We start from the raw sequence: 14,748 nt of genomic DNA, 5'->3' as shown, positions 1-14,748 counted from the left end.
TTTTCCACCATAAACGTATCTTCCCACCCCTTTTCATATTCTACTTTTTGCAGGCAAGTCATTACGTGCTATCACTTAGAGTGAGGAGTTATGTCCCACCTCAACTGGAGTTACAGCCACATTAATTATTTGGAATTCTTCTCTATGGGAAATGTATCTCTTCTCTCATATGTTCATTTATATCAGCATGGGCGCCATGGGCTCATAGATACTTGTGTTATACTTGCAGTTATAATGCAATAAGATGTTACTTTTTCTTTTTTGTGGTTCTGGGGATTGAACCACTGGCCTTATGCTTGTGAGGCAAGCACTCTACTAACTGAGCTATATCCTCAGCCCAAGATGTTACTTTTTCACTGCTCCAATGTCCCAGTTTGACACACTGGAGCATTTAAGGATGGCTCCTATGCCCCTCAGACGTATCCCCTTCATTTTGTGTTTTGAACACTTTCTTTCTGCTTCTCCATTTTTGACCAGCAGAATGCCTTCCTTAAAGAAAAGGCAGCTTTATCATGTTAAGTGAGATAAGCCAATCTCAAAAATCCAAAAGAGGAATGATCTCACTGATAAGTGGATGATGACACTTAATGAGGGTTTGGAGGGGGACAAGAATGGAGGAAGGAGGGACTGTATAGAGGGAAAAGAGAGGTGGGAGGGGTGGGGGGGAAGGAAAAAAAATAATGGAATGAATCAAACATCATTACTCTATGTAAATGTATGAATATGCAAATGGTATGCTGTTACTCCATGTACAAGCAGAAACAACTGTATCCCATTTGTTTACAATAAAAATAAATTAAAAAAGAAAGAAAGAAAGAAAAAAAAAGGCAGCTAAGGATTGAATTAAAATTCTCGTGTCAAAGTCCGAGTGCCCAGTACCTCAGAATGTGCCCTTATTTGGGAACTGGGTCATTGGAGAAGTTAAAATAGGTCAAACTAGAATACGATGGGCTCCTGATTTAACACGACCCGTGTCTTTCTAAGAAGAAAAAATTTAGGGTCAGAGAGCACACAGAGAGGATGCCACATGAGAAAGAAGGCAGAGATTGGGAGGGCACCGGGTAAGCCAAAGAAGGCCAGCAGCCACCAGGAACCAGGGGCAGGCACTGAACTGTTCTCCCCCAGCTTCAGAAGGAACCAGCCCTGCTGAGACCTTAATATCAGACTTCTAGGCTCCAAAACCAGGAGGTGACAAATTGCTGTGGTTTGAGTCATTTGGTTGAGGTACTTTGTTATGGCAGCGCAAGGAAACTAATCCGAGGGCTAATGTTACCGAGCTCTCTGTATTTCTATGAAAAGCAATCCACAAATTGTTCTTTGGTATCCAAATAACAAAAGGGAAAAGAAAATAAATAAGTGGAGAGGAGAACCCAGCAGACAGCTGACAAGGGACCCCCGAAATCAGAGGCATGGGCCTACGGATGGCAACATTTGGCATTACATTTGGGCACGAACAAGGCTTGGGACCATGTTTCATCTTCCCTGCAGCTTCCGGCCACCCGCAGCTCAGTTCGGCATTACCTGCCAAGCACACCTGCAGGTACGTGCAATAGCTGCCCATCTGGTTAATCACCATCTTCTCCAGCATGCAAAGTACCAGCTCCACGAAGCCAAGCCCTCTCCAGGTGACCTTCACAACAACAGGTAATTCCCGGCATCAGAGTGGACCCGGCCAGATCATGTCATTTCAGCAATTTTTGGTCCCCATTTAATGACTCACCTGGTTCCACTCTCATCTTCCTACAGTCAACAAGTGGCCTGGTGGCTCAGAATCAACTTGGAGATCACATCATTGTAAGCCACAGGAATATCGTACAATCACTCAGTGTTGGGTCGCTTTAGTACGATTTCATAGATTAGAGACTTTGGAAGCAAACCCAGGCTCTAGAGGAAGGCGTGGCAGTCTCCAGGAAAGAGACAGCAAGGGCTCTCCCAGTTAAGGCACACAGGAGGCAGGCTAGAATCTGACCTGTCACCTCACTCCACATCCGGGACCTTGACGAGGTGCAATCTAAGGACCTGCACGGGTGCTTGGCAGAAACGTTTTCCCCCTCAGTCAACTGGCAGAAAAGGAACTGCAGATGACATAACAGGATCTGAAGAATTTGTTTGGAAATTATTTTCACTATAAAAACTCTGCATTTTTATGCCTATATTAAAAATCAAATGAAGTCATTAGGCTAAGGCCAGCTCAGAAAGCCTCTTGCCTGAGTACACATTCCTCCTGCAAGCCCCAGAGCTCCGCTATAATCCCTCAAATTATTAAATAATTACTGCGTCTCCCTTGGGGTTGCATTTGGCAACAAAATACTGGCCTCAATGAACCAATGATATGACCCAATGAATAACACTTATGTTCTTAACTTCCTAGAAGTAAGGGGATATGAAATACTTCCGAGGCAAAAACTGGAGAGGTAAAGTGAAGTGTACTCCGTGCAGTTTGGAATGTGTGTATTGGGGGGGCACAGGATGACAAAGAAACATGTGAATCCAGGAAATACTTCAATAATGAGTGTCACATCCCCCACCAACCCCCAAACATTAGCAATTTTCCACTCCAATCCCAGTTCTCTTCCATTTAAGGAGTGGCCACAGCCACAAGGAGAAAACCAAGCATATGGCTCTGTCCTTCTGGACATTTCTACAATGTCAGCTAGGCTGCTTTGGAAAATCCCATTTTATCTCCTACAGCTATATGACCTCAAGTTGTCATTTTGAATAAAGTATGCTTCCACTGATTTTTATGAACACAGACAAAAGCTGCTACAACCCCCCCCCTTTTTTTTTAAAAACCTTGTAAACCAACTGTAGTTGCTATGGAGGGTTATTTGTTTCTAAGGCAACAGCGTATATCTAAGTACTAATGGCCTGTCCTTTTGCCAGGCAACAAACAGCCTTGTGATGCAACTGCACCTGTCTCGGCTACGTGTTACTATGGAGACGCTCCAGTTGCTATGGCTACCATCACGCTAATCGCCTAGCAAAGGCAGACATACAGCAGTCTTCTCAGAGAGCCCAGCTGTTCCTCCCCGTCTCTCGCTGTAGACTGATTGTCTAGGGCCTGTGATGGAATGCTTCTCAACTAAGAGGCACAAGAACTTCATTAATGCCATTTCGGAGAATCACTCTGTGCTCCCTCTGGCAGAATGCACATTGGACCAGGAAAAGAGTCTACGAGAAGTGAACTGTAAAACTCTCCCAAAATCTGACACTACGCCATTCCTGATTCACATAAATGCGAGTCCAAGGATAAGTTCTCTTAACTGGGTAGCTGCAACAAAACATTTCTATACATCTTCTAACATAATTTTGAAGGTCTGAGGGATGCACTTCAAACCCAAGCACTGTGTTTAGATAAAATCAACTTTAAAACCCCATTCCAGGTCATACAGCTCTTTCTTCAAATCTAACATTAACATGCTTTTTCAAAAAATGACAATCTACTTAATCCTCCACTCAGCTTGCATGTTAGTGAAAAATGGCACTCAGGACCTCAATCTCACAACAAATGGCCATGTGAAGAGAGGAAAGGTCTCCATTGTTTCCTGCAGTTCCTGAAGAAGCAAACACCAAGTAACCACAACAAAACCATCACTCAGGAGCACCGTCTACATGGAGACCAGGAAGAACAACAACTGAGAGAGACTTCTTGCAACAGCAGTGGAGACTGCTCAGGTCAGGGAAAGATGGAATCGCTCGCCTGGCTCATTCCTGTACGTTTGTCCCAACAAAACCTGACACCCAGAGATATGAAAGCAGCCAACTTTTCTTTGTAAATGTTTCTACTTGAGAAGACAATATTTTATCCACCATGAAGCCTTCTGGAAACACTGTTCCTTGGAAGGACCAGTAGCGGTAAGGTTTACAGGAAATACAACAATGAATATGCCTACTAATAATATTTCATTTCTTTCTCATTTATCTGCAGTTATTTTTGAAATTTCATGCAGCCTATTAAATTAGCTGCAGTGCCCGTCTCTGCTAAAACAAAGCAATTTCAGCAGGACCCCCCCCCACCAATAAAAAGAACGAAGGTATTGCTTACCTTTGATATGCCTGAGGAGAGGTGGGAGGTGGGTGGTAAGGTGTCTTTTTCAAAGCCTGAATTAGATTTTGTCTATACTCTGGGTCTATGCACCATAACGACCCTTTCCCAATACTCTGCAAAGGAAATTAAAATACAAAAGCATTAATACAGAAGTGTCAAGTACTCCGAAGGAAGGAGATGGACAGCTACCACCCTCGTTATTTTTAAAAGTTTCTCATTTATCTGTTGACTGTTTGCCAGACTTAAATATCGTACTCAGATGAAAGTACACCATAAAGTGCTTTAAAATCTTCCTCGTATTCATAAGTTTGACAGACCAAACTGAATGTCATTACCAGATTATGCTGCTACAATGATAACATTTCCATATCCAAACTACCCCCCAAACGAAATTCTTTATTATTTTTCAGTGTCGACATGGAACAACATGTGAATTCTCTTCTAAAACTCTTTAATTTGGTCAGATTTCAAATGTTGAAGGAGAAAGAGCTGAGACGCCCTCAAACTCTCTCTTCTCTAAAAGCTAGAGTTCTGTTTTTACACATTATGTCAGTGCCATTTAACAAAAATGGAAAAGTGTGTCCACTAGTTTTTTTCCAGACTTCTCACAAAGTGACATGTATGCTTGGCATGGAATTGGGCAATTATCTTCCCCAAGAAACAAAAGATCCCAGGCACCAATGATAACCCTAAGCCAGAACCCAGCATTGATTTTTTTGGATTCATCAGTTCAGAGCAGTCTGCTCCAGCCTGTAAGAGTTGAATCTTTAGAAGTCAAACTTTAAAATGCAAATTTTCTCAAACTGTTCCATGGAGACGGGGAGGTTTCCGTGGAGGCCCACTCTGGGGCTGGCTGGAGGCATTTGGTGTATGATCAGCATATTTTAAAAAATGTTAAATCCTGCTTCTGTGGCCACTGGGACTGGCAGCAGGCCAACGGGCGGGCAGTACTCCCTGGCGGCAAGCTTTCAAGTGACCCAGGGTACCCAAATTGTTGATATGGTTAATTTGTAAATATTGACTGAGTTGGAAAGAAAAGAAGTTAAATGACCTAAACCTGCATCCACCTCATTCTCTCAGCCACAGACTCCCTTATTTTCACAACAGCTCACTACAGGAAGACTGGTGTGCCTTCCAACATTTAGAAAGCAAACAAGAAAAGCATTTAACTAACATGGCGGGTAGAGGAGCCCTAAAAAATTCCACTGAAGGAGCACCAAACAAACACAGGTTATTCCAAACATCCATGAAGAAGTTTTTAAAATTCTGGGTTTCAATCTTTGGTTCACCAAATAGTTTTCTTACAAAACTTATTGATCCACAGTGCCCATTAAAATACTTTACTATCAGTAACACCAGCGAACAGGGCAACTGGAAATCATCAATTCTGCTGCACTGGGAACAGGGGAATGGTATACAAAGCCAGGGTCACAGGCAGGCACCTGGGGCCACCCCAGGCACCCAGCTCCAGCTGCAGCTCCAACCCCAGATACAGGTCTGGGTCAGATAAACCTGCGTTATGCTAAATGCCAAGGTTTCCAGTTTAATCACCTGGATGTTTAAAGGTTGGAGGACTTCAACTTTGGAAAATGCAACATTCCTATTCTGGCCTTTCCTTTCATGCATTCATTTTCAAGTTCGCAAGAGTATGGGGACCTGATGAGATTTTCCAAGCAAAACTGGCAGGCTACCCAGTCATCTGCCCTGGAGCTTCCATCTTTCCTGGTGGAAAAAGCTGAGCAGCAAACTTAAAGAAAGTCAAAAGGTAAGGAGTGGGGAGGTGCAGGGAAGGGCAGGGGAGACCAGGACGTAGGCGCATGTGGAAAAAGTAAACAAACCCCCAAGGCATGCCAGGCTTCTACAGCTCAGGGGCTGGCCTGACCCCACCACCAAAGGCTCCTGTGGAGCCCCGGGCCAAGGAGCTCACCTTCCAGTACCTTGCACACAAACATGGTCTAAGCTGCATGAAGGGCCACAGCTGCCTGCAATCCAAACATTTCTACAATGAGATTGTCTCACTTCTGGGAACCTAAGAGCTTTGGGTTTTACCACAGTGGCTCCCAGACTGGAGCAATTTAATCTTACACCAAAAAATCCAAGGGCAAAGCAACGAAGGACAACTGGCCCTCTCAGGTAAGTAATGATAAGTCAAACAGTCTTCCTCATCCTGATGGTCTTCTTCACTACACTGTGCTGTTTAAAAACTAGACGGAATAAACCCCCAGGTTTCTGCAGGACAGACACACGGTAACTGATCAGGTGCGCGGGGAGGTGGGGCGGGGGGGGGGGGGGGGCAGGCTGGAAAATGGTAAGAACAGGTGGTCTGGGGCCACACAGCTGTCTCCTGTGTGGCCCTCGATGAACCATGGTGCCTCAGAAAGTCCTGGCTTCCTCACTGGTGGAGACAGGTACAAAGCTCAAGATGGCAAGACAAGAAACCCGAGCACAGTGGCCGCTCCTTACAGGTGGCGTCACATACCTCACCTTTTTGACAGAACAGAGAGACCAAGTCTGGCTGGAGGATGTTCCCTGAAATCACTTAAGCTGATGAGGCTTCGGCTTCAAAAGCAGCACTGGGAGGACCTTCAGCAGAGTGCCTGTGTGCACGTGCTGCTGGCCTAGCCTCACGAGTTTTTGGCAGGCTTTCCAATATTCCAAGATCCCCTTTATTTTTGCACTCCCTCTATCTGTCTCCCTCTGCACCCCACACCCCAGGCACTGGCTATCGCCCCTTCTCCCCTGCTCAGGAAGCCAACATCCCTGACGAGTAACTACCTAGCTTCTAGAAGTTTCCTTGCCCCCAGCTCTCTGTAGTATGATCATCCAGCTGGGGTTTAATTCCAAATTTGGTCAGTATGTGTGGCCAAATGTACTCCCAATGCTCATTAACTGAAGAAATGTTCTCAGGCTTCGGCTCATAGGTAATGCTTGCCACCTTGACGAGTTCCACACTTTACAGTTAACGGGGATCAGGAATTGCTGATATTTACAGACCTGACTGGCATTTCAATATATCTCATACTTAGAACAGCTGAAATTCCAAAGAGAAAAAACAAACAAATGAAATGCTTCTTGGGGACACACCCCTGGGGACTCCTGGGCCCTGTCAGGGCCTGCAATTCCAGGGCCGGCATCAGGCCACGCTTGCGGGGAGCCCCAGAGGAGGCTGGCTGTGTACCTCATTTGCAAGCCTTCTGGTTTCATGTGGCAGTTCAGAATAGTAAGAAGGTTTACTTGACAACTTTTAAAGTGGAATTATGCGGAGGATAGAGTACTCAAGTTTCTGAGGCCACGGAAAACTGCACTGAATGCCCCTTGCAGGGGAGAGAAGGTGTAATTTGATTTTAGTTGTGCAATAAGCTGGAGAGTCAGAGCTTTTATAGAAAGGCCTGCATTTCATTGGAAGGCAAGCATGTGCAGTCTTTTTGTTTTTAATGGAGATAACTAGTAAGTCCATGCACCATTAAGTGTTAAGGAATTCACAATCGTAAACAAAGAAAATTTCATTTATAAATACATTTTCATTATATATACATGACATTCACACCCCCAGAGAAAACTAATGTAAGGTAGGAAAATGAGTAAAAAGAATGAGGGCAGGCTTTTAAATATTTTTTTTAAATTAAAAAGCACCTGGGGAGTAATAGCTCAGATAATAATAATAATAATAATAATAATAATAAAAGAAACCAATACACAAGAGGAACTAGAAAGAGAGAGGAGCCTATAGGGTAGACAGAAGCGATTAGTCAAAAACATTTGGAAAAAAACAACAACAACTAAATGAAACTCTAACACCTGTAGGCATCATCTTTCCTTGCACAAGGCTTCCAGAGCCCACCCTCTGTCCCACATCCCCACAGCTTTGCAGACCTGCACTGAGGCACTTGTCCGTGCGTCTGACATGCCTTCATATTTGGGTCCCTTGGTTAGGTTGAGGATTCTGGAGGAAAACCACTGTTTTTTCTTAAACACTGTTTTTCAACTGTGGGCCATGATACACATTCATGGGTCATGATATCAAGGTAATGCGTCACAAGTGGTATTGTTTGTTTTAAAGGAACAGAATAGAATCATATAGAATAGTCTAGAACACAGAATGCTCATAGTCATGTACTATGAAATTCTATGTGTCCAATCGGGTAAGGACGTGTACACTGAGACCCGAGTAACACCTTCCAGGCTGGGAAGCTGGGTCAACATTTGGTAAGTGCTGGTCTAGAACAGTGGAGTCCAGGGTTCTTTTCCTTCTCACCACTTCTAGGAATAAAAGCCTCTTCCAGCAGGAAAGGAGGGCATACTCAAATGTGGTGCTCAGGGCTGCCTTGGGGAACAGGGACGATGAGGCAGAAGCTGCAACAAAAAAAAGCAGAGAGCTCGGTACATGTTCTTCATGCATTTGAAATGATACCTGTTGGCCAGGTGTGGTGGCACACACCTGTAATCCCAGTGATTTAGGAGGTTGGGGTAGGAGGACTGCAAGTTCAAAGCCAGCCTCAGCAACTCAGTGAAGCCCTAGGCAACTTGGTGAGACCCTGGCTCAAAATCAAGAGGGCTGGGATATGGCTCAGGGATTGAGCTCCCTGGGTTCAATCCCCAGTACAAAAAAAAAAAAAAAAAAAGAAAGAAGAAAAAAGAAACAAAAGAAAGAAAGAAACTATACCTCTTGATGGCTTTCCTATGCCATGTCAGAGGACGTTCCCAACACTACCCACTCTCAATCTCTGGATCATTTATTTATTCATGTGGCAGGTGCCATAGAGGACACTTTAGTGAATAAAAATGATACAAAAGAGTGAGTGCCCTCACACAGCCTGGATTCCGGAGGGGAAAACAGGGCGAGCAGGTAAAGAAATAAAACACTAAGATGGTGACAGACGGTGCTACCTGCTAGGGAGGAAACACAGAGAGAGGAGAGGAAGCGGCCGCTGCGTGGGGTTGGAAGCGGCGAGAGGGCTTGCCGGGATCTCTGGACCTGATAAGCATCCAGGCCCGAGATGACCACGGGGCGCTGGCTCAGGTGAGGACAGTGGAGGGAGAGAGAGGGGAGACAGCCTCACAGTGCGTTCTGGAGGACAGGCGGACCTGGCCACGGATTAGAAGTGGCAGGGAAAGGAAAGAGAAAAACAAAGGTTGATTTGAGTGACTAAGTAGGTCGAAGATTAGGAGAAGGAGGAAATCCAGCACTCTTGAAAATAAACCCTTTGAGACTGTCTGTCTACTAAGATCTACCGATTCCTGTATCTGAAAGAACCTACTGGACCCGCGCCACCTGTCCTCCCTCTGCCACTTCCTCAAGGACCCCAAGTTTTACAGCAAAAGCTCTGAGCACGACAGAGCCGAGGTGCTCTGGCTTGAGGTTTGGTATCGCTGGTTCCTCCAGAGCTGAGGTAGGTAAACTTTCTGAAAGGGCCAGAGGCGTGGGCTGGAGTTGCAGCTCCATGGGACAGCGCTTGCCTCAGCACCCGCATGTAAATAAATAAAGTTCCACTGTCATCCATACATACATACATCATACATACACACATACATACATACATAAAAGGGCCAGAGGCACGATTTCAGTCTTTGTAGGTCACAAAGTCTGTTATGACCACTGCACCACAAAAGCAAGCAGACTCCTAAACCAAGAAACATGGCTGTGCTCCAAGGAAGACTTATTTACAACAACATAGCTCGGGATTCCCTGGGCTGCCAGCAGGTGCCATGCTAGTGCCCAGGGTCCAGACTCAAGGTAGTTTGGGAACCCAAGGAACCAAGTAAGAGATTTCAGAGGTTAGGAGACTGGGGCTAGGTCCTGCGGGACTAGGGAGGTGCTGTTGATGAAGATCTAAGTCAAGTGCTCCAAGGTAAGAAAGGGGACACCATGGGGAGGACAGACTGAGTGAGTCAGTTCATCAGTGAAACGAACACCACATGTGACTGTTTGGGCTGCACCCGCCATCACTGCCCTGGGAAGGCAGCAGTTTCCTTTCCTTCCCCGGGTTCCTAAGTCAGGTGGTCACACTAAATCACCATTCTATGTCCACCATGCTATGCCTGTGGATGCGTAGTACATGGGTCATCAGCAACATTGCCATATTCCTGGGACAGGCCCCCACATCTGTAAAGTCAGTGAGAAGCACATCATTATGCTTTCCAGGGGTAGCCCTTCCTTGAGTTGACCCAGACACTGGAGTCAGAAAGACGCAAATCCAAGTCTTCTTTCAACTTCCAACCAACCTGTGTGACCTCTGGCAAAGGATTTAACTGCTCTGAACTCCAGTTTCCTCATCTATAAACTGGGAGTGACATAATACCTGCTTCACAGGAGTGTGGTGAGCGCTAAGTGAGATAATACCATGATTGGTACACAGTACTTGTCTAAGTGTGAGTTGAGGCAAATTTCAAGGCAAAACAACCCACATAGCTGTTTTCCATGATCTGATGTTACTTTCCATGGTCCAAAGGAAGCGTTCTACATCAGATGCATTAAGGTGGAAGTGGAAATGGAAGGTTCAAAATAGAACAAAGCAAATAACTGGCCACTGCAGTAAAGTCAGGAGGGACGTGGGGCCTTGAGGAGGCCACCTGCTTTGAGTCACGTCTTCACACACTACAGTCCCCAGGGTGTCCAGAACCAAGTGGTAGTCCAGGGAGGTTCCTGCCCAAGAACCTACAAGCTGCCTCTCCTTCCTTGGGGACAGAGGCCCTGCCCTCCAGGCTGCTCTGGGGCAGGGTGGGCCACGGCCTGACCTAGAGGGTAAAGCTGGGCAGGCAGTTAGGGAAGGGGCTCCTGGCTGCGGGGCTGGATCTGGAGCCCCTGCACTCTTTTCCAGGGTTGGTGGGGGGTGCGTGAGCTCACGTGGAAGTTGGAACTGACAGACTATAAGGTCCCCTCATTTGTCACCAAGTAGCACTTGTGGCCTCCCAGCCCGGGGTCCTAGAGCTGACTTCTTCATCCAGTGCCACTCTGCACAACAGAAACACAGTTCCCCCAGCGTCTGGAGGGCAGACTGGACTGCTTCTAGAACAGCCTAGGCTTGCTTCACTGTGGAGACCCAGCTAACTGCCTGGGCTCTGGGTGCCACCCCAGCTCCCTGGGACTATACCTGTGTCCCACCACGAAGTATGCCTCCTCCTCCTCTCCTGGCTGCTTCTTCTCTGACCCAGCTGCTGTTCAGCTCCTCAAGGCCAAGGCAGCCTTAGAGGAGGAGGGAGCAAGGGGACTCAGGGGACTGGGGAAGAGGAGGGCAGGGGCTGGCACACTCGAGGCCACAGGTTCCCATTCCCACAGAAGTCCTGCTTGGTACCCCACCAGCACCAGCAGCCCAGGAGAGACCACAGTGCTCACCAACCCACCCGAACTGCCTCAGGCCTCAGGAAGGGATGCTTCTTGGGCCTCCTTTTGAATCAGCTCACTTCATACCACTTGAGAAGAGGGACAGGGCAGGAGGCCCCTGTTTGGACACTGACCACAGTCCATTTCCTTGGTGTACTGAAGCTCCAGAGGAAGACAGGCAATGAACAACTACACAGGATTACCTAAGCTGGTGGAAGGGCTACAGGACAACAGAGGGAACAGATGAGGTCATGAGAAAAGGAGCTAAAGGGAACCTGGTCCCCCAGGGATCTGCTGACTGCCCATGACCCTGCTCAGGGCAGTCCCTCCAGCGCCCGCCTACAACACACTCTCCGGGCGAACATTCCAGAAAGCAGCCCACAGTGGCTTCCACTCTCAAGGGATCCACCTGTAACAGTTTTTGTCTACACTGCTGAACTTCTGTGTTACTGGGGAAAAATCACTTGTCCTCCTCACCCACATCTAGGAAAGAAAATCACCTTCTCTAAGGGTCACCTTGGGCTTCAATGTGTGGATAAGGTACACAAGGCGGCTAAGACCATCCCCAGGGTAAGGGGCAGTTAATCCATTTCATTCTCCTCTCTGCCAAAGGAAGTCACAGTAGAACTCAGATGCTACTGGGGAAAAAAAAAAAAAAAAAAAGAGAGAGAAAGGTTATTCTAGCAAATGACCATGATGTCCTGGCCTCTGCTCTGAAATGCATGAAGGAACCAAACAACATGTTCAGCAGGTAGAGATTCCTAAAGACACCCGGGTTCTATCCAAAATGCTGTCATTTCTAGTCTACGGACACCAGGACAGACTTCTAAATATCAAAAGTATTAAGAAAATGGTCATCTAAGATACTCATAAATACACTGATAAAGGAAGCCAGAGAGAGAAAGAACACGGACTACGAAGAATTTTTTTCCAGATACATCCTTGTTCAATTCGTGTAACAAAATTATTTCAGAAGTTGTTTTTTTTTTTTGTTTTTTTTTTAATTCTCTAATAATTGTTTCAGTGTGTTAAATGTCTGGATTTACTGTTTATTTCCCCAAAAGCAGAAGGAGGGACAGAAAAGAGAAATTTTAACTTCTTGCTCAAGTCAGTGGCCCCAAGAGCTTGTGACTCTGGCTCCTGGAGGGACACCCCCAACCCCTGCCTGGCTCAGAGCGCAGGTCCCCGGGCAATAGGAGCTGCACACCTAGGTCCTCATGATCCCAGCCAGGGGCATTTCAAAGTCACTAAGGATGTGTCCTCAGACATGGAAATCACCTCCATGCCTACAGCAGTCCTGCTGTTATTTACAGATGTGTCCTAGACGCTCTGTAGATGGAAATGACAATCAACGTGTCACTTGTGTGATGTTCAGATACCTGAGCTCTGTGATGATGCGAAGACCCCCGGCTCCCTCAAAAGCACCCCTGGGTCCTCTGAATGTCACTCTGTTCTCTGAGTGTGGCGGACATGGGGACCCTGGTGGGGTGGCTGTGTGTGTGTTTCAATCTAAGCAGGAACAATCAATAATCTCCTTGTATTAACACCTAAATAAAACCAAAATAATCCCAAGATTTGGCTAAAACCAAATTAATCTCTAGGAAAAGCCTGCTGGGTAAGTCATGCAGGGTGGGAGTCACGACAGGAAACCAGTTGATCAGAATCCGCTGGAGCTGTGGCCTCACAGGGATCTCTCCCCCTTCCCCCCGTCCCTGTTTCTTCTTCCTGTTCTCTGCGGGCCACCAGTGTCACTTCCACAGAGGTCAGGGCCAGGAACATGTCAGTCATCTCACAAAGGCTGACAGATTAGTAGGTGTCTGTCTGGGCTGGAAAGAGTAACTTTTTGTATACCTAGACTACCATATCCCAATAGCCAAGAGCTGTCAAAAGCCACCACACAAGCAAACACCAATGAACTATGATGGAAACTTCCAGAACACACTTACACACACTGTCAAACTCTATCTTGGCAAGTTCTAACAAAGAAAAGCGAAGATACACACACAGAGTCAGAAGGCCAAAGAACTGGCATCTTTAAAATGACTGTTTTAGCCAACAAATCTGAATATTCTCCCAAATTAACTTCACCACTTTTTCCTTGGGAAACCAGAAAATGAGCTAACTATGACCCAGAGCTGAAACTGCACTGCATTATCTACATGCTTAAAACAGCCACAGACACCGAAGAGTTTAAAAAAAAAAAAAAGTCAAACACAGCACAAAAACACACAGGAAGTATAAAAAGCTGGGCATTTCCTACTTCCAATGCCAGCCTTGCTGGCACCTCAAAGAGCCAACTTCTAGTCACATGAGTTCAAGATCCTCACACACACACAGAATATGTGGATAAATAAATTCTCCACGTCAGTGTGTCCGAAATAACTTCATTACAGAAACAAAGATAGGCACCTTTACCAGGTTTTATTCGTCACTTGACATGAAATGAGAATATGCCATGCGGTGGCCAAGTGGCTGGAAGGTGTACAGATTCCTCTTTTTTAATAATAGTTGTTGGTATCACACTCACAATCTTAAAGTTAAAATTGCATGCACAAATTACAGAGAGGACAAATGGAGGAAGAAAAGATGTATATTAAATTGCCTCTTTTTTTTTTTTAAGCTTAAAAGGCAAACTGTCTTTTTTAAAAGGCAAACTAGTAGCTATGAGGCGCAGTAAAATTTACCATTCATCACATTTATATAAATAAAAACTCAGTTAATTTAAAAGTTCAAGACCCTGTAAAGACCATTAGAAACACGCTTTCCTTTTTTCTTTTCAGTGCTGGCAACGGAACCCAGAATCTTACACATGCTAAGCAGAGCACTCTGCCACTGAACATTCCAGAGGGGGAGGGTGCTGGTGGGTGGCTCCACTGGACCAAGCCTGCACTCTTTCCTGTACCTCTACTTTCTTTAAGGTGATTCAAATGCTGCAGACCATAATGGGCACAATGACTAAAGGCACACATGGGTCACACATACAGAGACACCCTTGGTTGGGTTACAACTGGCCCACCTAGAGCCACCCTATCCTCTGGTTGTCCATAGTTACTCATCTATTTTTAAATGCTCCACTATGATCTTATCTAATTGGCACATACAATCGGATCGTCTTATTTCCATACTAAAATTTGTTCCAAGCACCTAGCCAGGCCAGTTCTGGAGTGTGTGCACAAGCCTCCATTTCTGGCCTTTGGTTTGGTTTGGTTTCGAATGGTCACAGGACCTAGGTGCTCTCAGTAAAAGAAGGCCATCCAGTACGTGTTTTCTGAGGAGGCCACAGGCTAAGGATAAGCTGGGCCCCATCCTCCTGGTGGTGTGGTCCAGGAGACCCTCCTGGGAGTCCCTGGGTTGCAGATTCATCTTTTAGTCACAATAC

The 14,748-nt window shown here is 45.9% G+C and overlaps 1 protein-coding gene and 1 long non-coding RNA gene across 16 annotated transcripts in view; one reads left to right on the top strand and one right to left on the bottom strand.

The window, feature by feature from the left end:
• FOXN3 (forkhead box N3) overlaps nt 1-14,748 on the bottom strand; it is a 403,349-nt gene that overhangs the window by 159,052 nt on the left and 229,549 nt on the right. For all 8 annotated transcript variants that reach the window (XM_079129282.1, XM_079129288.1, XM_079129289.1 and 5 more), the window contains one exon: nt 4,046-4,161. In XM_079129282.1, coding sequence (XP_078985408.1) covers nt 4,046-4,161 — 116 coding nt within the window. The remainder of the gene's footprint in view (nt 1-4,045; nt 4,162-14,748) is intronic.
• LOC306655068 lies at nt 825-14,199 on the top strand. 8 transcript variants are annotated; one of them, XR_013762176.1, is made up of 6 exons: nt 825-3,860; nt 5,696-5,813; nt 6,103-8,428; nt 8,943-9,438; nt 10,191-10,365; nt 12,683-14,199. It is a non-coding gene; the product is annotated as an uncharacterized lncRNA (long non-coding RNA). The 8 variants fall into 8 exon arrangements; XR_013762180.1 differs by lacking the exon at nt 12,683-14,199 and having other exon boundaries at nt 6,103-6,181; nt 8,313-8,428; nt 10,191-12,443; XR_013762181.1 differs by lacking the exon at nt 12,683-14,199 and adding an exon at nt 11,349-12,443.

This window comes from Sciurus vulgaris, assembly GCF_902686455.1.
Source record: "Sciurus vulgaris genome assembly, chromosome: 2".
Classification (NCBI taxonomy): domain Eukaryota; kingdom Metazoa; phylum Chordata; class Mammalia; order Rodentia; family Sciuridae; genus Sciurus; species Sciurus vulgaris.
The sequence above is the reverse complement of the archived record's forward strand: the minus strand, read 5'-3'. Positions and strand labels throughout refer to the sequence as shown.